The sequence below is a fragment of the Clupea harengus genome, chromosome 20 (genome assembly GCF_900700415.2).
Source record: "Clupea harengus chromosome 20, Ch_v2.0.2, whole genome shotgun sequence".
In the NCBI taxonomy this organism is placed as follows: domain Eukaryota; kingdom Metazoa; phylum Chordata; class Actinopteri; order Clupeiformes; family Clupeidae; genus Clupea; species Clupea harengus.
The window spans coordinates 5,356,677-5,379,594 of NC_045171.1; the positions used below are offsets into that span (position 1 = coordinate 5,356,677).

The window sequence follows — 22,918 nt, forward strand, 5'->3', positions numbered from 1 at the left end:
ATGGTTTATAAGTAATGGAATAATGCAGAACAGGCTTTCTGAGTTGTGCGCTCATCTGTGACGGTGTGCATGTGAATGTGTGTGACGTGCGTGTGTGTGTGACTGATGCGAACGCAAACAAAGCTGTACACACACACGCACATGCTTTCATGCACAGTGAAATAAAAGTGCTCACCTGCTGGTGGAATCCAGTATCATCTGCATCACAGCCAGCCATGTATCATCCACTCTCCATGTGTGTCTGTAGATACGGGGGTTATACCTTGAACGGAGAAACATTAAAGATCACGATGACCACCGGAATTTATGTCAGATTTAATGGTAACATCGGAGGAGAGGTTTTCCACAACTTATCAGACAGATTGCTCTTGCTCTTGTTCTCTCCGTATGTGTGTTTTTAGAATATTAAAAATGAATACTGATGTGACAAAATGATCACAGACGAAAAACACAAGTGGATGCCAGCTCTCATTTCCTTAAACAAAAACCGCCATCCTGGGCTGTTGCATCTCTCTCTGCGCCATTACTCTAGCCGTTGTCTCTGAAGCTTACTGGCACCCCCAGACTCCGTGCCATCCAAGTGTGTTTGCATTCCCCAGCATGGCACAGGAGAGTATACTTTAAATGAACTTCCCTTGAAGCATGGTGTAAGAGACAGAATGAATATATAAGTATATACTGTCTCTGTTTCTCTCGCTAACACACAAACAAATACACACACGCACACTCAAGGGGCTTGCATGCTCCTCTGCTTTGAAACCATTTTGTACGAGATGCCTGGGTCTAACTAAATCCCATTCTCAAACAGCATTTTACCCCCCGTGTCTGCCAGGCTTCCAACTCGCAGACACAGCGAATGGCTGCTTTGTACGGAGCCAAACATCTCTCTCTCTCTCTCTCTCTCTCTGTCTCTCTGTCTCTCTCTCTCTCTCTACCCTCTCTCTCTCTCTGTCTCTCTGTCTCTCTCTCTTTCTCTCTACCCTCTGTGTCTCTCTCTCTCTTTTTCTTTTTCTATCTCAGCACATCAGAGACTTCTCTCCTTAATTTGATTTCTACCTTTGAGGGTTTTTTGGGTAATACAGGTTGTTGTATTGATACATAGTCATGCTGTCAGCCAGTCCCCACACACCCCTTTCAGCCCCACTGAGGCTTTGATAAGGAAGTCCTGGGGTGTGAGAGTGAGCAGCGACACCTGAAAACACACACCTTGAACAGGATGCGTGCTGAAGCTGTGTCACCTTGAGCAGGATGCGTGCTGAAGCTGTTTCACCTTGAGCAGGATGCGTGCTGAAGCTGTTTCACCTTGAACAGGATGCGTGCTGAAGCTGTTTCACCTTGAGCAGGATGCGTGCTGAAGCTGTGTCACCTTGAGCAGGATGCGTGCTGAAGCTGTTTCACCTTGAGCAGGATGCGTGCTGAAGCTGTTTCACCTTGAGCAGGATGCGTGCTGAAGCTGTGTCACCTTGAGCAGGATGCGTGCTGAAGCTGTTTCTTGGCCCTTGCCTGTGTCATGTCCTCCAGTGATTATTATTTGTCAGTCTTTTGGAGAGCACCTGTGGTCTCATAGAGACGCTGACTATACGCCACAGCCTCGTGAAACTGGGCACCCTCCCATTGCTCCTCCGTCCATCAGTACCCAGGGTAAAAGGGTTGGGGGTATTAACAGAAATGAAAAGTGTAGCTGGGAGTATTTTATTTGAGCACTGTTGAGGTCAGAGGCAATTAAAATGTCTACAGCCAACATGTTTGCTCAGAAGTTGTATTTGTCAGACTTCTTTTTTTTCCCCCATCGTAACCAAAGCCTCAGAAGTCTTGTTTTCCTCCTGCTATATTTCTGAGCTCTCTTCATCCATGTTCCTGGACTTATTTTCCTCTCATTACCATTTCTCTGGCACTGCAGAAAATTCCAGCACAGAAAACCTTTTATGCATTGATATTTCCACCAGTCGGCCTCTTTCGAGTCATCCTCAATGGTGCTGTCTGCATTTAAATAAAAGCAGGATGGGGGTGGGGGTGTTGTGGTCTCTCTCCTGGGCTGAGCCCTCCTCGCGACAATGACGGCACAGCAATCAGATAGGTGCCTATTTGGGGAGATGCAGACATCACCCTGCCTGAGCACAGACATTCACCCCAAGGGCCCCGCAACCTCCCAGCTGAATGTAAACTCTTTCACCTGCCCACGTGCCAGTTGGCATGGCTACCGTCTCCCAAGGTAGCATCCTGGTATTTTGCTGCGTCCCCAGAGCTCCATTTGCCATCCATCATGGCGATCGCTGAAGGGCTTGTGCCAGCTACAGCGCATCAAGGGGGGCCGCGGCAGGGCCACCGACTGCTGGGCTGAGGCTGTCTACACACCTCGCCAAACCCTCTGCAAGGTCTTTTTTGGATCAAGAGCTTGTTTATTAGAGCTCAGTAGAAACTGGTAACGTCATTGGTTTTAAAACCTTCACCAGGGATAAAGAATGTCTTTTTCTTACAAAAAAAAAAGGAACATTATCAGGTGAGCTGAGGATTCTGGGAAGGTAGCCTGTAGAGAGAGTGTTGCATGCACGCCCCTGCCCGCCCCTTCACTCTTCCATCATGATGAATGTTCCTATCTCCGGGCGTTAGGCGCTCTATTTTTCACGGTGTTGCATGGGACATCGGGGTTCTGGCTTGTGGGAGGGGTCGGGGGGAGCAGCATTGAGTTCTCGTATGCCCTCCCCCTCCCCCCACTCTGCAACCCCACGCCACCTTTCTCCGAGCACGGTGCACGATCCTCGGAGGAGGGGGGGGGGGGGGGGACTAATTCGGCGAGTCTGTCTTAGGGGAGGAGGAAGCGAACGGCGTCGCGCTGCTTTGCTCAACCGGAGAAAGGTCATAGCCGTCACCGGCAGGACAGGTGGGTAGAAGATCCACTGCTGCCAGCTCCCCTGGCGAGGCTCGGTGTCCTGATCTCCCAGACATGCACCCACAGTTGCTCACAGTCCCAGCAGCCTCGTGGGGACTAAAGAAAGAAAGGAAAGGAGAGAGGGGAAAAAAGAGACCTAGAGAGAAATGATTGCTTTTGACAAGAGAGGCAGAGGGTTAGAAAGTGAAACAAGCCCATAGTTTAGCATCGTGCCAGTTCAGGTCACATTATACTATAAAAATACTCTGAAATAAGACTTGGGGTAGGATGTGTGTTGAATCACTGGTCTCAGACCTGGCCTGCTTTTAGTTAGAATTGTGCATGTATGTGTCATGTAAAAGAGCTCAGAAAATGGTTGCTTTGCTATCATTCTTCTTGTCAGTCTATTTAAATGGTTGACATATTTAAAGTCATTTAGAGCTAATTCATGCCTTTTGAATTGCACACAACTAATCATAAGAGCCGCTCCCCCTATCTTTCAACCACTTCATTATCAAATCCACTTCCAGTTCAGAAAAAAAGAGTGAATATTACACTCATATGCCTCATAAGCAAGGCAGTGTGTCATGGAGTTGGGGGATATTCCGCTTAACGTGATGAACACTGTTCACAGAGGGAGCCAGTGGGGGAAATGAAAACCCCGCTCCGTGAGATTTGTCCTACATAAGGAGGTGGACACAGAATGTTCATCGGCTTGGTCGTCTGCCGGGCTGAAACTATCCACAGGAGCCCCCCCCCCCCCCCCCCCCCACCTTCCCAGCCCTCCAGCCTCCAGCCCATCCTCACATCTCCAGGCCGCAGTGCAGGCAGCCTGCCACACCCAAGCAGCTCTCCATTCAACAGGCTAATTAATCTTGCTTTGTGGAGGTTTGGTGCTGCCAAGCCCCAAACAGTGCCGAGGCTGCTGAGGCAGGCGTTCTGAAGTTTCGGAGCTCTCATTTATGGGCAGTTAAAGATCTCGGCGTCTGTTATTAGGTGACGCGGGCGACGGTGATGAATAGGTATTTGTACGGCTATTGAGCCGGGGCCGAGTGTGTTTGTGCGGCTGGGGAAAGGGGGGGAGCGGTGGCGGTGGCACAGAGATGGAGCTGATTTAATGGTGCGGATATTAGAGTGGTGAGCGAGGCCTTTGTTTTTCCTGGGATCTTGAGCTGAATGCCGACTCAATTAATGGGCTGATTATGGGAGAGGGCCATTCATGTGGCAGCAAAGGCCTGGTCCAATCCACGTGTGTAATCACTTGTAAATGCAATCTTTGTCGTTCTCAAGGATGCGGTGTGGAGAAAGGCTTTCGTGCATGTGGGTGCATGTGATACAAACACGACCAGAGTGGAGCATCATTTTTCGATATGTATGAATGTATGAATGAATGCTTATATATTGTTACAGCGCTACTGTGTGTGTGTGTGTGTGTGTGTGTGTGTGTGTGTGTGTGTGTGTGTGTGTGTGTTGTGCACATGTTGAGACTTGCCTACGCCCGACTGAGCGCGGCACCCGGCACTCACCTGCTCTGCAATGCTGCCATTAATCACCGATAGCCCTCGCCACCAGTCACTGCAGCCAGCTGCACTCACCGCCACTTCATCAGCATCCAACACACTTAGCGTCTAACTTAAGACAAGTGTAGTCCTCTCAGGGCACCCCCTCCCCTCCCCTCCCCTCTCCATTCTCATTCTCCCCCTTTACTCTCCCTTCCAGCTCCACCCCCCCGTCCCCAACCTGCTTGTGGGCCAAGCATCATCGAGCGTTCTCTGTGTGTCTCTATGGATGGCAGTTGTTTGCAGCAGGACTTGATTTATTTCATTTAAGCTGCAGGGTTGTGTCTGAAATGCGGGGCAAAAGATCATTTGCAGTAAACAAAGGATGATGGAGAAGACTTGTTTAATGTACCAATGGGAGCCTTGTGTTGTTGAATTATAGCAGAGTGTGTGTGTGTGTGTGTGAGAGAGTGAAAAAGGAACGGTTTGTGGGTAAAGGAGGTAAGCATGGCGAATAGATTTGATTTCACAGCAGCCGTGCAAACATGTTGTGTGTGTCTATGTGTGTGTACCTTTCATTTCTCTCCCCATAAGAAGCTATGGGAAACCAAGCAGCTGCAGGCATCATCAAACAAGTCCGTCAAAATACAGGCACTCATTTATTTCTATTCTCCTCTCCCGTCTGTGTTTGTTTGTTTGTTTGTTTGTTTGTTTTTGCCCCTCCCACCTCTTCCTTTCCTCCCCCATCGCTGCTGCATCCATGTCCGTCTTGCTCCGCTTCGCTGTCTGTCTATCGGACTTGGTTGTGTAGTTTGCGCTCAGTTGGTCCCAGCTTCGTCTTTGCAAGGGAGATGGAGAGGGAGGAGGAGGAGGATGAGGATGAGGAGGAGAATAGAGGAGCTTCATTAGGGCTTTCACACCACAATCAATGCTGCCGAGCTTGAGCCCGGCTCAAATGAGATCCTCTGTGATTCCAGCCCTCCGCCCTGCACACCCTCCCCCTTAGCACAGCTATTTACCCCGCTATGACAATGCATAAATATGCAATAAATGAGCTAAATCGATCCTCTGCCTTGCACAGAGTCTACCAGTGTCCTTTAGGGAAAGGCGCTGAGGTCTAAATGAACTTTCCTCCCCATTCCTCTTTATTGGATTTGAAACCCCTCTTCTCAACACACACACACACACACACACACACACACACACACACAAACTCAACCCCCAGAAGTCCGGCGCTAGAGCCAGGCCCCTTTGTGGTTCTTGCATGCTGTCAATTTTATGTACAGTGATATGCAAGTAGTATGCATGTCATATGTGTTTTTCCTTAAAATCCCTATCAAATAATCATACTGTGATAAGTAGTGTTTTGCTTGTGCTTGAGAGTGCAAAAACATTTACTGAACGAGTATTATAATCTGTTGCAACCAGCAAGCGTAGCTAGCAAATAAAATAGTGCGAAAATGTGACACCCTTAGCTTGTAAGTGACTATCTTGAAAGCTATTTTGAAAACAAATCTGTAAAGACTACAACCAGAAAACTCCAGAAAAACAACTATCTACCACTAAGGTGGTTTGCATGGCTGATATGCATGACTGTTGCCATACATTTGACTTTACCCCTTCAAACTGGCATGTTACAGTTGTCCTCAGCCACTGTTCTAATTGTCCCCAACACAATACAACTGTCCCAAGGCACTTGCTGAATTTAGAGAAAAAGTAAGGTGCACGTGCTCAAATTAGTGAAATAAATATAGAGACAGAAGATGTCAGAAGAATGTCAGAAGCATTTGAATAGAACAGATAATAAAGGGCTGGGTTTTTTAGGCTGTCCTACTGGTGCTGTGACTTAAAGATGTACATACTAGATCATCTCTCTTATTTGAGGTACTTTTAAAACAGTAATTGTATCTGTATTCATTAGAAGGAAAAGCTGTTAAGGTCTATGGCAACGCTGTTATTGCGTCGGTGTGATGATGTCGTGCAAAGATTGGATTCGAGATTTCAGGCAAAATTGATCTAATTATTTTCTCTGCTTTGGTGACAATTCAGCCGACTCAAAGGGGTTAAGACCAATGAACATTGATCTGATTGAGTGACCTTCCCATTTGATTGACGAAGAGATGAGTGCAATCACCTCTGCAGCAGATCACCCCGGGAACCGGATGCCTTTTCTCCGTTGTTATTGAAAGGGGACTTGCTAAGACAGGTGGAAGGTGCAGGTCTCTCAGCGCTGAGGCGTGGGTTGGTGTGCTGCCTCTGTCTTTCATCGCAGGTCCTTTCACATTCATATTTTGCACTTCAAGGTTTTAGTCATTCTGATTGGCAGGAAAGTTTACCTTGATTCACTATTGATTCACTGATTGTGAATTTCAATTTTAATTAGTAGTAGTAATTAGTAATTAAAATTAAACTTTATTTTCACAATATTTTGCTCTGGACGAAAGCATATGCAAAATGAACGAATAGAAATCACAAATGCCTTCCTGAAATAAACACGCAAAATAAACTCATTTGGTGACTGTGACACCCTTCACAGAATTGTTTTTCCCATTTCTGCGATGGGAACGTACCCAGCTCTGCATGTGGCCACTACAAAGCCTCGTCGAGGTGTCAATTGATGTCCCCAGCACCTGTGGCGTTAGGCATAACGTTGAACTGCAGCCGTCGCCACCACCGTCTCTCCAGACGCCGCCCGCACAAATGTTTGCTTTCCCCCCTCTCCGCAGCCTCTCGCTGAGCACAGGGTCCCACATCGGCTGGCAGCTGCTCCCCATCTCAAGGAAGATTTCCCGCATCGAGTTGTGAAAATGTGCATTCCCCCCTGCTGTGCTGAGGGAGAGAGCTTTCAAGATGATGCCTCTCCTTCTCCCTCTCTCTTTTCCTCCTTAGCCCCCCCCCCCAGTGGCGCAGTGTCAGCCAACGGCAATTTCCCCTATGGCTGACAACCATCCCACTCGCCTGCTGTTAATTGTCCATTTAGTGTAATTGAGGAGGTTGATTAAACCGTACTGAATGTTTTTTTTGAAAGGATCAGAGAGAGGTTTCAGGTTTAGGACGGAGATGTTTTTCTGTGCGGTGGTGTATCTGTCCAATGTCACATTTTTCATTGGTCTAATGTTTGAGTGGCCATGAACAATTGAGAAAAGAGCTTTGAATGAATAGTTCTCGCCAAGGTTATGACCAGGACGTGGCTCTGAATGGCAAGATTCTTGTCTGTCTGGAAGTCTTTTGTTTTTCTCTAACTTCTCAGAAATTAAAAAGTGTGCCCTCATTTTATTCAGCGCATTCAGTTGCACAGCTCTTAAATAGCTTAGTATCGGTCTGTGGCTTGCCCTCAGTGATTTCATAGAAAAAAAGAAATCAGTGTACTGGAGTAAACCTGTCCCCACACAATAGATGAAAAAAAAATAGGAAAAGACATTCGTCATGTGGAGTCTAGCCAGTGTTCCTCATGTCAGCATCTTGAGAGTTTCTGTATTTTGAACTTTTGTGTCATTTTACAATCTGCTGTAGCAGTTTATTAGGGTGATAATGGCTTCTTTTCATTTCATGATGGCATAACAAATTCGTGAGACGTATAGGAGACACTCAAAGATGGGTTCACTGTCAAAAAATAAAACAATATCGAAATGATAGTGCCATGTTGCCATGTTTTAAATTAGAACATTTTCCATCATGTGTCTTCGTATGTGAAACAAACACTTTTTTAAGAGCGCCGGGACTTTGAAGTGCAAATATTTTATTAATATATTAATTTGCCTTGCTTTGCTCATCTCCGCTTTTTATTTTATTTATCAGTAAACAGCCTCAAGTTGTTTGGAGCAGGTTTGTTTTGTCCTGTCATCTTGCAGTGAATATCGGAGTTGCACTGGCTGGTTAGCTATCTCAGGCTCAAAGGAATGTTTTATTGATACGTTCATATGTCATGATCAAAACACAGGCAGTCTTCCTTTATAAATCCATTTGAAGTTGTCTCCATTTCTTATTTTAAATATACAATTCTTACTGAAGGGCATCTTCTCCATTAGTTTCAGGCTTTGAATGAGTAAGATCGCATTGCCCCTCCAAATGCAGCATGGTATATATCTTGTTCTGCTTTTATTGGATATATTAAGTGCCCGTATGCAACAGATAGAGAAAAAAATCATGAGCGTTTTTCTTTTTGATAGAATTAAATGTGGTGTTTCACAATTGCGATGATGGCTCCCTGCACTCTCTCGTTCGTTCTCTTTTTCTCTCTCTCCGTGTGTGTGTGTGTGTGTGTGTGTGTGTGTGTTTTTCTGTGTGTGTGTGTTCCTGCTCGCATTCAGACATCACGTCTGGTGGAGACTCCTTTGGGGGTTGAGGGGTGCGTGTGTGCGTGTGCGTGTGCGTGTGCGTGTGCGTGTGTGTGTGTGTGTGTGTGTGTGTGTACGCGTGTGTGTGTGTGTGTGTGTGTGTGTGTGTGTGTGTACGCGTGTGTGTGTGTGTATGTGTGTTCGCATGTGTGTGCGTTTGTGTGCGTGTGCACGCGTGTGCGTGTGTGTGCGTGCGTGTGCGTGTGTGTGTGTATGGTGGGGGTCTGGACACGAGCGTTCGTGTGGTACTGATGTTGCAGGCTTAATCAGCGAGCCTCTGTCAGGCTCAAGCAGCCGCGAGTCTGCATCGCGCCACCCTCGGGGGTCAGGCCTGGGCTAAAGACATTTAAGGAGAGCAGAGATGACCTTCCCTCCTCCTGGAGAGACACCTGCACTTGTGTGTTTGTGTGGAGAGAGAGGGAGGTTGGGTGAGGGTGAGGCTGTCTGGAGCCTGGCAGCTCCCGGGCATTTCTTTTGTATGAAGTTTGACAAGTCCAGGAGCCCGCCCCACCCACCGCCACTTCACCCTCTCATCATTGGAATTCAGTGGTTGGCACCGGAGTGGCGCACCACTGGGAGCGGACATCAAGTGCTGTTTCTCCCTGTATGCAAATCCAAGTGCACAGGGGTTGCTGGTTGTCTGCTCCCCCTGCTTGCCTCTTCAACAAAGGCGCAGAGCGCTGTTTTGAGTTGCATTGCATCATCATCCTCCCCGTCACATATGTTCTCACGGTTATTCTCTGCCACCCCCCGACTGTTATTCCGCAGGTTGTAGACAAAGCCAGCAGATGCTATCATTTTGTTAGACAGTAATTTGCTCCGGTGTTATTAGGCATCTGTCAGGGAAGGATGTCATGGTGTGATTTGTGTCCAGGTTGCATCAGACTGTCATCATAATTGTGGCTTAATTCCATGCTAGGTGGTGAATCATAAGTTATATTCATGCTTATTTTTTTTGTCTTATTTTAGACATGTAGTAACATAATGAGGTGTTTGTTTCTCCTGAGGTGATTCTTCAAGAGGATGTATTGGTTGTCAGTCCTGTCAAATTGACCTTGCACCTTTCAAGAATGGAATTTGCCATTTTTTATTTTTATTTTTGACTGCATATCCATTTGTTGAGATATGCCCAGTTTTTGATGTCTGACTTTCTTGACTACAGAGGGCCTTTCTCCACAAGGCTTTTCGGAGTAATTTGTTCATTCCACGCTTATATTGCAGAGTATTAGCTGCTGTTGTATTTGCGTCTCAGGGAATGGGGCTAAATCTGCTAATGCTCTAATCGTGTGTGCTTCAGACTCTAGTTGTTGCAGGGGTGGGTTTTTTTGCAGCCAAGTTGAGCATGTAATCAACCTGGAGACCTTGTTTTTTTGTCTCCTTGTGATGACTTGGCCTTCAGCCAGGTACTCATGTTTTCTCCAAATTGAGAAAAAGTACCATTTCTATTTGTAGTGTTTTATATCTCCTGCCCTGTGCTAATGTTGTTGTGTTGTTTCTGGCTGTGTTATGATGAAGGTGGCATTGTGATACGGTGGCGTTTAAGAGTTTGCAACAATGACTGGTACTTGTCATATTTTGGTGGCTGACATCTGAGTGAGAGAACTCGAGGCCATGCGGACTCCATAGTGACAAAGCTGGAACTGGCTAATGCAGAGGAAGATACCTAGAAGTATGGATTCATTTTTAAAAAGCTTATTTTGTCAACATGTACAAGGAAAGCAAAGTAAGGTAAAACACATTCTCCAGCCCTAAGCGCTGGAGCTTTCATTGGTGACAGTACCATTGTGAAGCATACCTATCCAGAGATGCAACTCTTTCATTGGTGACAGTACCATTGTGAAGCATACCTATCCAGAGATGCAACTCTTTCATTGGTGACAGAACCATTGTGAAGCATACCTATCCAGAGATGCAACTCTTTCATTGGTGACAGAACCATTGTGAAGCATACCTATCCAGAGATGCAACTCTTTCATTGGTGACAGAACCATTGTGAAGCATACCTATCCAGAGATGCAACTCTTTTGAAGCAGAGAAGAAAGAGGGAGCATGAGGTTCACGGCCTGGAGGGCAGTAACCCGCTGAGCACGGATGCCGAGTCGCCGGGCGGACGAACGGGCTGTCAATGCGGGCGGCGGGGAGTGTCCTGTGAGCCTCCCGTTGGATGTCGCCATCCAGGGAGCCTACGTCTCATGATCTGGGCGTCGGCCTGTTTGAGACCTGAGGAGCTGACTCACACTTGAGATGCAAAGTCTTGTCTCCTGCGTTCTCCTGTCTACTCTCTCTCTCTCTCTCGCTCGCTCTCTCTCACTCTCTGTCATTCCTTTTCGTGCATTCTCTATCTCTCTGCTCTGTTTGTATCCCTCCCCTGCACCGTGCGTGCGTGCGTGCGTGCGTGCATGCGTGCGTGCGTGCGTGCGCGTGTGTGTGTGTGTGTGTGTGTGTGTGTGTGTGTGTGTGTGTGTGTGTGTGTGTGTGTGTGAGAGAGAGAGAGATATTTTTAGTGACTGTGTGTGTGTGTAGTTAGTAGGTGTTGCAGAAAACAGGACCCCCTTCAGCATGGCTGTCATTCACACACTAATGAGCAGGAAATTAAAGGAATAAAGAGTTTCTACCACTTGGCTTTGATACTGCTTGATGTGCACTAATTGCTAAGATTGTATCTGCATTATTTTTCAAAGGATCAGTGGAGCACTTTGGAAATTTCCATTAATCACATACAAAGAACAGATCATTTAAAAATGTATTTCTTTTTTTTCTTTTTCGGTGTATTTTACAGGAGCAGGATGTGAATATGTTTGAGTTGGTTTTTGCTGATGATTACGAAACATGAGTGTTGCTGTTATTGGGGAAACATTTCTACAGATTTGGTTTGTCATTTACCCGTAGTTTCTCTTGTAGTGCGCCCGGCGTTGCATCACTGTCTCATCTCTACCTCGACTGCCTGGAGTGCCCGTGTCTGTTGGGCCAAACGTCACAGTGGCAATAATTAGCGGTTTCACAATCCCTCGGTATTGTTGTACAGTTCTCTCTTTTAAAGGTCACGCGTACTAACAAAGAGGAAAGGAAAGAACATAATGAAAGGGGAAAAGAAATCGGGGGGGGAGGTAAAAAAAAAAAAAAAAAAAAGAAAAATGTAATGTCAGCGGAAGGTTATCTGATTAAGCAGATTAAACTTTCCCGAGCCTACTTTAACCGGATCATTCCAGCACAGACGACCCCACGCTGGGATAAGTGACATCGGCCGTGTGTGACCCCCCCCCATCATCAGCCTCCATCCATCCCTCCAGCTCACAGGAGAAGGGGCCCGGGCAGACAGGGGAGGCAGGGCCTCCGTGAGCTGTTTGGATGAGGCCATGGTGCCTCCACTGAGGAGACGAAGAGCTTAAATAATGCATCTATCGGTCTTGCCGTGCGACACAGGGACTCGGCCGAGGTTGCCGGCTTGTTATGGTCTCATTACAGGTGAGAATGACACGTGGAGGGAGGCACAGCCTGGTTTGGCGCGCTCTCTTTTGCCAGGGTCTCGGGGAACCGGTCGTGTAAGTAGTGCAAGCCAGAAGTGGAAGGAAAAAAGATAGATACAGAGAGGGGGGGAGAAAGAGAGAGAGAGAGAGAGTGGTTGTGTGATGGTGGTGGAGGGGTTGAGAGTGCCGGAAAAAATGCACCTGGTTGCTGTCCCAAAGTCAAATTGACAGTCGCAGGAGTAATTGCTCCCTGTACTATTTTGTTTGGCCGGAAATGCTATCGACGAGTACGTTTATGAGCAGGAGATGAGGCTCTTGGAGGTGGTCAGGAGCCTCCATGGGTCATTTACTTTCTTCTGCTTCTCTAGCTTAACACGCTCTCAATGTTTCTTTCCCCGGTTTTTTTCCTCTCTCTGTATAAAACCACTGACCATGTTCCCGCTCCAGAAGCAAGTGGATATCGCTGTCTACTTGATTAGTGTGGTCTGCCGTAATGTTGATATCATCCCACAGGACTGAGCCGACTAGGGTCGTTAGCCGCATATTATGGTCTGTCTTTGGTTTCCAAAGGTAAAGGTCAGTGGATAGTGAAACCAGAACCTTTGCTTTTCTGGAGGGAGCTGTGGCATCTGGGAATTGCTAGGAAGAAAAATGTGCAATCCCCCCCCCATCCCCCAATTTATTATTAAGGATATATGGGGAAATTTAATGACAAACTTGCCCTTTGCTAAAGTTAGCTTGGGATTGCTATATCAAACTTGTCAGGTGTAGAAAATGGATGTAGCAACGGACATAGCTTTTTTTTAGTTTAGCAAATGTCAGATTTTCATAGTTTGTTGTTATACTAATCCATCTGAGAGCCTTAATAGAAGGCCACATCCATACATGATTTAGGATTGTGGCTGGAGGAGAATTTGTTAACCAAAGGTTTTGCAAATTATATTTGATGTCATGAATACCTAAATGCAATGTGGAATCCGGTAGTACATATTTAGGACTCCGAGATGTGTATCTATAACCATGTTTCTAGTGCATAACAGACCCCAGTGATCACCTTGCTGGGGAGTGGGGGGGTGGGGGGCGGTTGCCTTAAAGAAGCTATGGTCATCTCTAATCTTCAGGAAAAGCAAATAAGGAGGGCACGATAGCTCAGTTATCATCACCGTGACTGTCATCGCTGAGGTGAAGGCTCGAAGAGTCTGCCCAGCAGCTGCCAAAAAATGGCAGCAAGGTGGAGAGAAGGTTGAGTGCAGCCACAGAGAGATCAAGAGGAATTAAAGTGAGCGCGAGGAGAGACGGGCGCGTGATGAGAACGGGTGTGAATCGGACGGAGCGGCCGGGGCTCGGGGAGGAGTGCGGTCGGAAGGATTTCAGATTGCCCAGTAGAGAGAGAGAGAGAGAGAGAGAGAGAGAGAGAGAGAGAGAGAGAGAGAGAGAGAGAGGGGGGGGGGGGGTTTGAGTGAATAGAGGCAGCACTGCCCACAGAGCACCTTTGTGGGGCCTTCGCCTCCAGCTCAAAGAGAGCTTTGAACTTGCGGAGAGATTGTTGAGCAATCTTCGAGTCAGGAGCCCTCCGGAGGCTTTTCGGTTGAATGTGCTGAAAGCTACCCGGTGTTTGGAAGAAACAAGGCATGTACGGAATGTGCTGGTATCTGTTCCATGCATCGCAGAAAAAAAACCACATCCTGAATTCAGCTTGGATGTTTGTTCTCTGTGAAAAACACTGCTTACTATCTCCATCACAAAGTAAAAGAGATTATCTTTGTCTCTTTTCGGCACCTGTGCACTGGCGAGCTTGAATGGCAGCAGCACATCTGTTGCCTATTCAATTGCTTTGTGTCTGTTGAGCAGCGACTCAGAGAGGCATTGTTCACTCCGCATGTCTCCTCCATCTATCTATATTTCATTGCTGTCACTCACTCACTCACCCCTGTGATTCTCCAGATACCCACCTTGTTTACCAGGGGCGCAGGATCCTGGTGCTCTACATAAATTCTCCAAAGTTATGCGGACAGAGATTTTTCCTTTATCCACATGCCTGTCTCTCCTGCATGACGGACACCGCTCCTGAGGCTTGTGCTTGCTCTTCGACAGCTCGCTAGTGGGACACAGGGCTTATTTTTACCCTCCGACGGCTACATGAAGCAGGCCGACTTTTCCCTCCCTCGCATGGCTCAGACGCTGCCATGTGGGAGACAACCAGCCCTTAGATGAAAGCACTTGGATATTACTCCCAAACCACTTATTAGTGCCAGAGACCCAAGCAGAAATTCATGAAAATGAGTTCATTGCAGTTTAGAAACATCCGTCCCTCTCTGGTTTGTGTGTGTGTGTGTGTGTGTGTGTGTGTGTGTGTGTGTGTGTGTGTGTTTGTGTGTATTATTCCTTGTCTATCCTCCTCTATTCTCCATGAATATGGTGTTCTGTCTGGCTCCGAGACTTTGACAACCACATCATAGATCCGACGTGCTGTTTCCTCAAGTACTTTTTTGCAGGTTGTTTTTTTTCTGGGTAGGCTATGCTAAAGAAGTGAAATATGTGCTGGGTAGGCTATGCTAGTGAAATAGAAGTGAAATATGTGGAGCACACATGTAATTATTGCGACAGTTTCATCGTAATGATGTACAATACCATGACAACAGTACATTGCAAAGGTAATCAGACAACAATGGGATAAAATACATTAGAAAATCCTGAAGTATACAAGCAATGGCTTATTTTCTATTTCCTACGCATGCACTGGCTCCAAAAAGCACATAATGCGCAGACTCTGGCTACGTACGTGCAAGACACTATGCTGTCCATCTTCTTTACAGTCATCCTTATACAAGAGAATCCATACTCATATTACCTTACACTTACACCACTGGGTGTTTGGAAACAGCAGTTATTATAACGGATTTTGTCAGTCTTCGCTGTCTTCCACATTGTCTCCAACTTTCACTGTTCAGTGAACTTGAATGGATTGACAGCCGAGAAAAATTGATTGTAGTGGGCAATCAAAGTAGGAGTACGTTGAGAAATGAGAAAGTTACGAGGAAAGTAACGCAGGTATGCAAACACAGTGAGACAGCAAAGCTGGTTTGACATCCTCCATCTCCTCCTGGCCCTTAGTCCAACTAATATAAGTTTGTTTATTCTTCATACTTTGGTCCCTGGACTCTCCTTCACTGTTTCCTGTCAGACATCTCCAATGACCACCATTCGTGAAAAATATTTAAAAAAGAGAGGGTTTGTACCAGTCTGCCTCCTTCCGGCGTTTTCCACCGCTGAAATCTGTTTAGCAATAGCGCTGTCAGTCTGTGTGCGACGCGTGTCACGCTGTTTTGTAGCCAAAGGTTTGGCAGTGGGCCGTGTGGAACCGCTCCCTATGGGCCAAGCAGCCCGCCACTCTCTTGTCTGTGTACGCTGATTGAAGTGTGCGTTTGTGTGTGTGTGTGTGTGTGTGACTGAGTAAGATAGAGAGAGACATCACACAGTTTCAGCTTGTCAATCCCAAACTCTGCCTCAGCATGTGCTATCAAACCTTGTTTTGTTGTTGTTTTTTTGTTGTTTTTATGTTGTTTTTTTAGTTTGCTGCCCCTATCGTCTTAGGGGTCCACTGATGATTACATTTTCCAAATCCTTTATCTTGTGAAAGACGGCTAAAGTCCCAGTGATTCCGTAAATCTTTTCTTTCATGGAAAATGATGCAGACCGTAATTGCTCTTTTGTGCCTCTCATTTAGCGGGGGGTAAATCCGTTGTTGTGCTCTGTGCTACCAGTCACTGCAGTGTTAGTGGCTAGTCAAGACTTTAGTTTTTTTTTCTGCACCTTCTTATCATTGCCAGTGCCAGCTTTGTTTAAATAAAGCCTCGCCCTGGAAACGGGGACGGCTCTAATCCCAGGGACATATCCAATATGTGTCTGTGTCCTGTTAGCACACTGACCTGCAGAGGCCGTGAGAGCAGGGAGGACTGCTGGTCAGCCCAGCAGGCTGTCCAGTCTCTTTGGTTCTGCGGCTACCAGCTTAGGAGTGACATGTTTTTGTCTTTCTTTTTACTTGCTTGAATGTGATTTTCACAGTTTCTCCTCTGCTGTCTTCCCCCCGTGTCCCTACTGTACTGAAAAAAAAGTGTATCGCTGTTTGTCACCACCATTTGTAAATTCAGCAGTTATCAAAAGCATGCTTTTTATTCCACAGCTGTAACTTTGAATGATAAAGCGTTACAGCAGAGCCACCACAAGCCCTGCCGCCTCCCCTGTACGCCCAGCCATTTGCTGTCAAGCTAGCAGTATGGCGTCTGACACACACGTGGTAATTAAAGTGTACCAGTACAGGCAGGCTGTAGCAGTGACTGATCCCCCCGCCACCCTACCCTGTGTCTTCTCCCCCTTTGCTAACATGTCTTTATATCTGCAGGGAGGCCTGAGGAACAGCAAGCACGAGTGCACCCTGTCATCCCAGGAGTACGTTCACGAGCTGCGCTCTGCCATCACTGATGAGAAGATGCTCAACTGCCTGGAGTCCCTGCGCGTCTCCTTGACCAGCAACCCTGTCAGGTCAGTGAGACGTTCTCCCCCAGCCTCCCTGCTGTGACATCAGTCCCCGCGCCGACAGCCCGCTCTGTTCATACACGCGAGACCCACATCCAAGCGACTATCTGTGCCAAGTGGCTGAGATGTGTCGACGCGGAGGGTAGCCGACCGCCACTCTCTTCACGAATGCGAATTTCTCCCAAACTCAAAGCAGCGTTGAGTTCATTCGACCATCTCTTGACTGTCAGTTGTGGCCCCGGCATCTTCTTTTTTCTCACGAGCTGTTAGCATGCTAATTGGAGCCGGGTGTTTTGCTGTCTCCCAAGCAGCCTGGTGTCTGCCTGGTGCCACAGGCTTTGGTTAAATGAGCGTAGCCCGCAGTGGCCGCCGGGGCAGCCGTTATTGCTCACCACTCTATCCATTACGCCCTAATGGATAGGAAGTCTGTTTTTTTTTTTTTACACATCAGAAAGCAAGCCGTTTTTGCTGAGACCCCTAATAAGCAGCTTCACCCAGAGATCAACCACTTCTGCTTTGATTTTTCTCATACGTCTCTTGCCCTTGGTCTGGCCTCTCTCTTTTTATTTTTTTTTACCCCCCCCAATAAAAATGTACTTTTAACAACTTTAATTCACTACTTAAAATAATTTCACATTTCTCTCAGTTCTGTGCAAAATTCCTCTCAAATCCTTTATTGCATTCAATCATAATTAGACTGTGCTGGATTTGGAAGCCCATTTCCCCCAAACTTGACTTCTACTCCCCTCCCCCTCCCCCTCCACCTCCCCCTCCCTTTTCTTCATCCCCATGTGTGGATGGGGTCTTCAAATTTAATTTGGTCCCAGCTGCACAGAGGAACAGTTTGTGACAGCACACCCTCTCAATTATTTACCAGCCCACTAACAGGAAGATGTTCCTTAATGTGAATCAATGAACGGTGCATATAGAGTGGTCATCAGATGAGTGACAGAAACTCTGCTAACAGAGAGGACTGGTGGAAACCCCCAGAGGACAGGTGATTTGATCCCCCATGTAGGGAGAGAGACATCATTATTGTGGCTGCATGGCTGGGGTACTAACAGGCTTCTCTGTGGTCTAATTGGAGAGACACCATACCATGGCAGCACAGAGCAACAGACTTTAGAATAGACATTGTGCTGTTAAATTCCCATAAACACAAACACAGAGTCTTTAGATGCTTGTATTTAGATGGCTAGTGACCATTCCTCAGCATAACATAATTTATTTCGCTGAGGCTCTGCTGTGTCTTTAATTAAGGCAATCTCTGTGCTCCCTGTGATTAGTCAGTAGCCCAGTAGGTCCTCTCCATTCATCTCCGTTTAACCGACAGTCCGCCCATTAACTTTAAAAAAAAAAAGACAAGCCTTGCTCACTTATGTCTTTTTCTTCTTCTTCTTCTTTTTCTTTATGTAAGCCCACACTGTGTGCCCCCCGCCCCACACACACACACACACACACACACACACAACTGCAAAGCCTTGTTAAGTTCACCGCTCCTAGCTGTGTGTGTGTATTGGCATCGGTACATCCACGTGGTGAAAGGTCGGTCTGCGCCAGGGGCCGTGAGTCAGGCCAGGACCACCCTCTGGGTGTGTGCAAATGGCTGAACTTGTGACCAGCTGCTCGTGTGCGCGGCTCTCTCCTACACCCAGCGAAGGCCAGGTCTTGCTGGGAGAAAGGTACCCCTGGGGGGGGTGATGTGTATGACGGGGAGAGGCAGAAGGACCGCTCCGGTGCCTCCACCTCCAGCTTCCTTTGTCCCCTCTTACCCTTGTTTTAACGGCATGACGACTGACGGGGGCATTTCAGCCTTGTCGGCGAGCATGCCAAGGTTACTCCCAATTAATATGAATGGAGCTAATTGTCACGGATCACAACACACAGAAAATGCAAGCTGCCCCCCCCCCCCCCCCCCCCCCCCACACACACACACACACACTTCCTCCGCACCCCCTCTGTGCCTTGATTGCTCTATGTAAATGTAACCTTTGCTGTGTACCTTTGGGTTTATGTATTTGAACTGAGCGTTGAGAGGACAGCGGCATAATGCACTGGGGTTTGCCGTGCCTTTTTAAACCAACATGTACGCAGCACAGATCACTGCGCCCCTTGCTCTCAAACCGCCCCTCACACAATGGCTGTCCCAGATTAGGGACACTCAGCTGCGTTGGAGGGAGCATGGCGATAGCATTAGCAATATCAGATTTACTACGGATCAGAAGACAAACTGTAGTAGTCTTTGTTGCTGTTGATGTTTCATCTTCAGGTTGGCATTTTATTAAGACAGATCAAGGCCTGACTGACGAGGGGGAAGGGGTTTACAGCCAGGCACGTACTTCACTGATGTGCCAGAGATGGCAGTAGGGTTCTCACTAACCGTTCATTAACTATGCACGGAACCGTGGTACTGATATAGCCGAGACGTTGAGCTTTGGGTGCATGTCTTGCATGTCAGAGCTGCCTGCCAGCTGTGTCAAGTCAAGTGAATTTCAAATGAAAACAAAGCTAACCTTGAAGCTGCGTTCAAGTTTCAACCCTGTGACAGATAGCTGCTCCATTGCAAAATTCCTTGGTTTACGTTTGATCTGCTTCAAATCAGATTTAACCAAAGTGAACTTGTCATCTGAAAACAAGTGTCATGTCCTCTTAGGTTTACTCAACTGCAAATGTGTTTTTGGTCATCAATGAATATTTTTTGTGGCTCTGCTTACAATTAACAGATGTGTACCATGGAACTGTTTGAAGTTGGAGCAGTGATCAACTGAGAGCGAGGTTGATTCTTTCCAGAGAAACTGGTCTTGCCATTATAGATTAGCACCTCAGATAACCTTCGGGTGCCCCTTACACATGTACCCCAGCCAGACCCATTGTTTAGAGCTACACGCATTAGGTTGATTAAGGTTGCAGATATATGATAATGGTGACGGAAAAGTGGATAGCAATACAATTAAAGTCAAAGTTTGTACAAAATACCTTTCAGTGGTCTTTTCAAGTAACATGTGAAGCTGCAGCAACAGGCAAAGGAAATACATAAAATGGAGTAAAATATAAATTAATATATAAAAAGGTCCGCTGTGGGTTTAGGTTTTAAAACTTTTCCTTAGTTACTATAAGTCATTGACTTGCTCTTTGTCTGGCTGTAGAGAGTGGCCAAGGTTTGCCCCATGCACTGAAAGCACATTTGTTCCTGATAAAAATTGCCCCAAGCCCCACGGCTATTGCAAGGGATGATTACTTACATGTCCTTTCAAATATAATCCACGTGTAGGGCTAACAAATATGTTACTAAGAGAACTTGTTTAAATCATAGCCTTTGCAGTCAGGTTTATTCCATATTAATCATCGGGTTTGGTAGGCTGTGACAAAAAAAATCAGCAGATAATTTGAAAGGTGGAAGGAAGAGGATGGCATTGCTAATACCATTTTTTTTTTTCAGGTTGTAGGACAAATGATCTGTGTATGCATTTGGAATTCACTTTCAGGAAACAAATCATTGCAGCCACGCTCTGGACAGTTTTAATCTCTAAAGCTGCCCTTGCCCTCTGTTTATCAACTTGAGATTTGCATACATTCCCTGCAGAGTCAGTCGCTTCTGCCTCAGCCTATTCTTTTGTAGTCTTTCGTGTGCTTCCATGTGTAGTCTTCAGTGTTTCACACAGATTGAGAGTCCCCTGTTGTTCTGTTGATGCATGGAAAAACATGTCTTTCTTGATCATCTTGTGTGCATTGCATGATTTTTACACTGACCAAACGTAGAGCACACGTGTAACCACGGTTACCACCATGTCCCGTGTTTTTATTTCACACCAAAGCTATTTAGGGATTTATCATTCTTAATCGCGAGCCAAAAAAATAAGTTCTCGGGCAGTTAATCTTGTTCAGCTGTGTTGCTTGTGTTGTTTTGTGATGTGATGCCGGCTGTTAATTATTGCCGGTGGCTTGTGTTTGTGCAATAGTTAAATTGGCTGGGTCAGACACCTGTTCTTCCTGCCCAGGTGGCTCGGGGGGCGCTGCATGCGCCCCTCAAGTCCCCAGTTGTCCCATACAGGTGTGTGGCACATAGACCCCCCCCGCCCCCCCGCCCCCCCACACAGAGATGCCTGCAGATGGCCGTGCCTGCAGCTAGCACTCTGCAGTCATTCCTTTATTTGTTTGTTTTTTCTTTTAGCCCCGAGAAGATATTCTGTGATGACTAATACTAATTATCTCTGCCTTACTTCTTTTAACTGGTCTCCTCGTCTGGCTGCACATTTCTTCATTTAAAAGTGTCAAACCATCCACTGCTTCCAAAGAGTCCTGTTTCATTAACTTCTAATCCTCTGGCTTGAAGTGAAATGCTAAGTTACAGTGATAATCATTGCCTCTTATTTCCCCATTTACGGAGAGTTAAAATGTGCTGCATCTAATGGCAGCTGTTCCTCTCTCTCTCTCTCTCTTTTTCTCTCTCTCTTTCTCTCTCTTTCTCTCTCTTAATTCTCCTCTTCCTACTCTTCTCCCTCCCACGGTTTTGTTTCCCCTCTCATGTGTGAACAGTGCCACAGGGCCTGCAACACAACTCAATATTACTATGATAAAAGTAATCCGGAAGTTTCTGCACACCCACCCGTGCGCCGAAAAAAAAAAAAAAGAAGCTACTTCATATCTCTGTCTCCTATTCAGAGGATTTGTCTCCCTTCAGCACACCCCTACCCCCCACATACACACCTCACCACCTCAGATTGGGGAAGCAGATTGCCCTCCCGGAGATACTGAGGTTCTCCCAACCCCTGCAGTGCACTTCCACATTGACACTCAATGTCTTGACCTAGGCTAATTCCCCATCAGAGCCTTTCCCCTTTGGAGGCGCTGACAGAGGTGCAATGTTCCAGTGTTGTACACATCCAGCACTCCACATGCCATTGCCTTTCCATCCGCTTAGCAGACAGCACTATCACCAGCAGAAAGTCTTCCACTCTGAGTCTTCAGGTACACAGGCCTGTGAGACCGAACTGGCTGAAGTTCTTCTGATATCATATTATCGTGATATCTGAGTTCCAGTAAGACGCTGGATTTGTACTCTATATTTTATTAATATATTGAATACATTTTATTTTATATGTATCTGTCTTTTGTCTTCGACTGCCCTCATAGAGGCAGGTACCTTAGGAGCAGGTGGCTGATAGGGTGTGTAGTTAGTGTAGCAAGGGTGTGTGTGTGTGTGTGTGTGTGTGTGTGTGTGTGTGTGTGTATGAGTTTGGTATGAGTGTGTAAGGAAGCAAGTGGACGCATACCCACCATATCGGTTCTGTGGTTACAGGATATGAGAGCGGGAGAGAGGTGAGCATTATTGTGAGCTTACCACCCAGTCCACCCAGGGGGCATTCTGTACTGTGCCTATCAGTTTCTCCAGCCTAATACCCCCAGCTCTGTGCCCCGGTGGTAATGGGCATATTAGGACCTTTTGATAATTCAGCCCAGCTCAACAGATGTGGGTTTTAGTGCCAGACCCACCGGGCCTGAAAACCAGCCTCTGCATGATGAAAGGAAACGGAGTGATACGTCTGAAAAACAATTACTCACCCGGCAATGAAACATTTATAACTCGGACCAAAAGAAGAGGAACAAGAAAAACAACAACAACAACAACAACAACAACAACAACAACACAGATATAGATAAATAAATCATCTCATATTTGATTTTTTTTTTTTTGTCCCTAGTTGGAAATAGCTGTATCTCCGGAGATTGGCCTATTGCCTCTCAGCTCCATACACAAACCCCTGGTTATTAATCAGCTGTGTGGCAGTGCTGAAGGCTCTACTGGCTCGGACACTGGCCCGTTTCAGGTCTAGATGAGTGATCACAGGGCAAATCAATAACCATTAATCAAATCACCGTAAGGACGTAAATGCCCACAAACATTTCTCAATGCACTTTTGAGGTGGCTGTTAGAGCTACTTGTTTCGTGTGTGTGTGTGTGTGTGTGTGTGTGTGTGTGTGTGTATATAATAATATTTTGGCACATTTAAAATGCGGAGTGTGTCTCCGCAACTGTGTGCGATCTGCTTACGGGAAGTATGTTAGTGTAATGAGAAGTCTACACTGTGTCGAGGGATGTCTCCCGAGACCCTGAGTGTTCTCTATCAGAGAGGGACACAGGAGAGCTGGCTCAGTCCACCAGCCATGCTTTGAGAGGGAGCCTAGCATTTCAACTTTCATTCGTTCTCC

General features: G+C 46.6%; 1 protein-coding gene across 7 annotated transcripts in view; it reads left to right on the plus strand.

Annotated features, from left to right (window-relative positions):
• The window catches only part of diaph2 (diaphanous-related formin 2), a 386,793-nt gene that overhangs the window by 86,400 nt on the left and 277,475 nt on the right, over positions 1 to 22,918 (plus strand). For all 7 annotated transcript variants that reach the window (XM_031587577.1, XM_031587582.1, XM_031587583.1 and 4 more), the window contains one exon: positions 16,575 to 16,714. In XM_031587577.1, the coding sequence (XP_031443437.1) occupies positions 16,575 to 16,714 (140 nt within the window). The remainder of the gene's footprint in view (positions 1 to 16,574; positions 16,715 to 22,918) is intronic.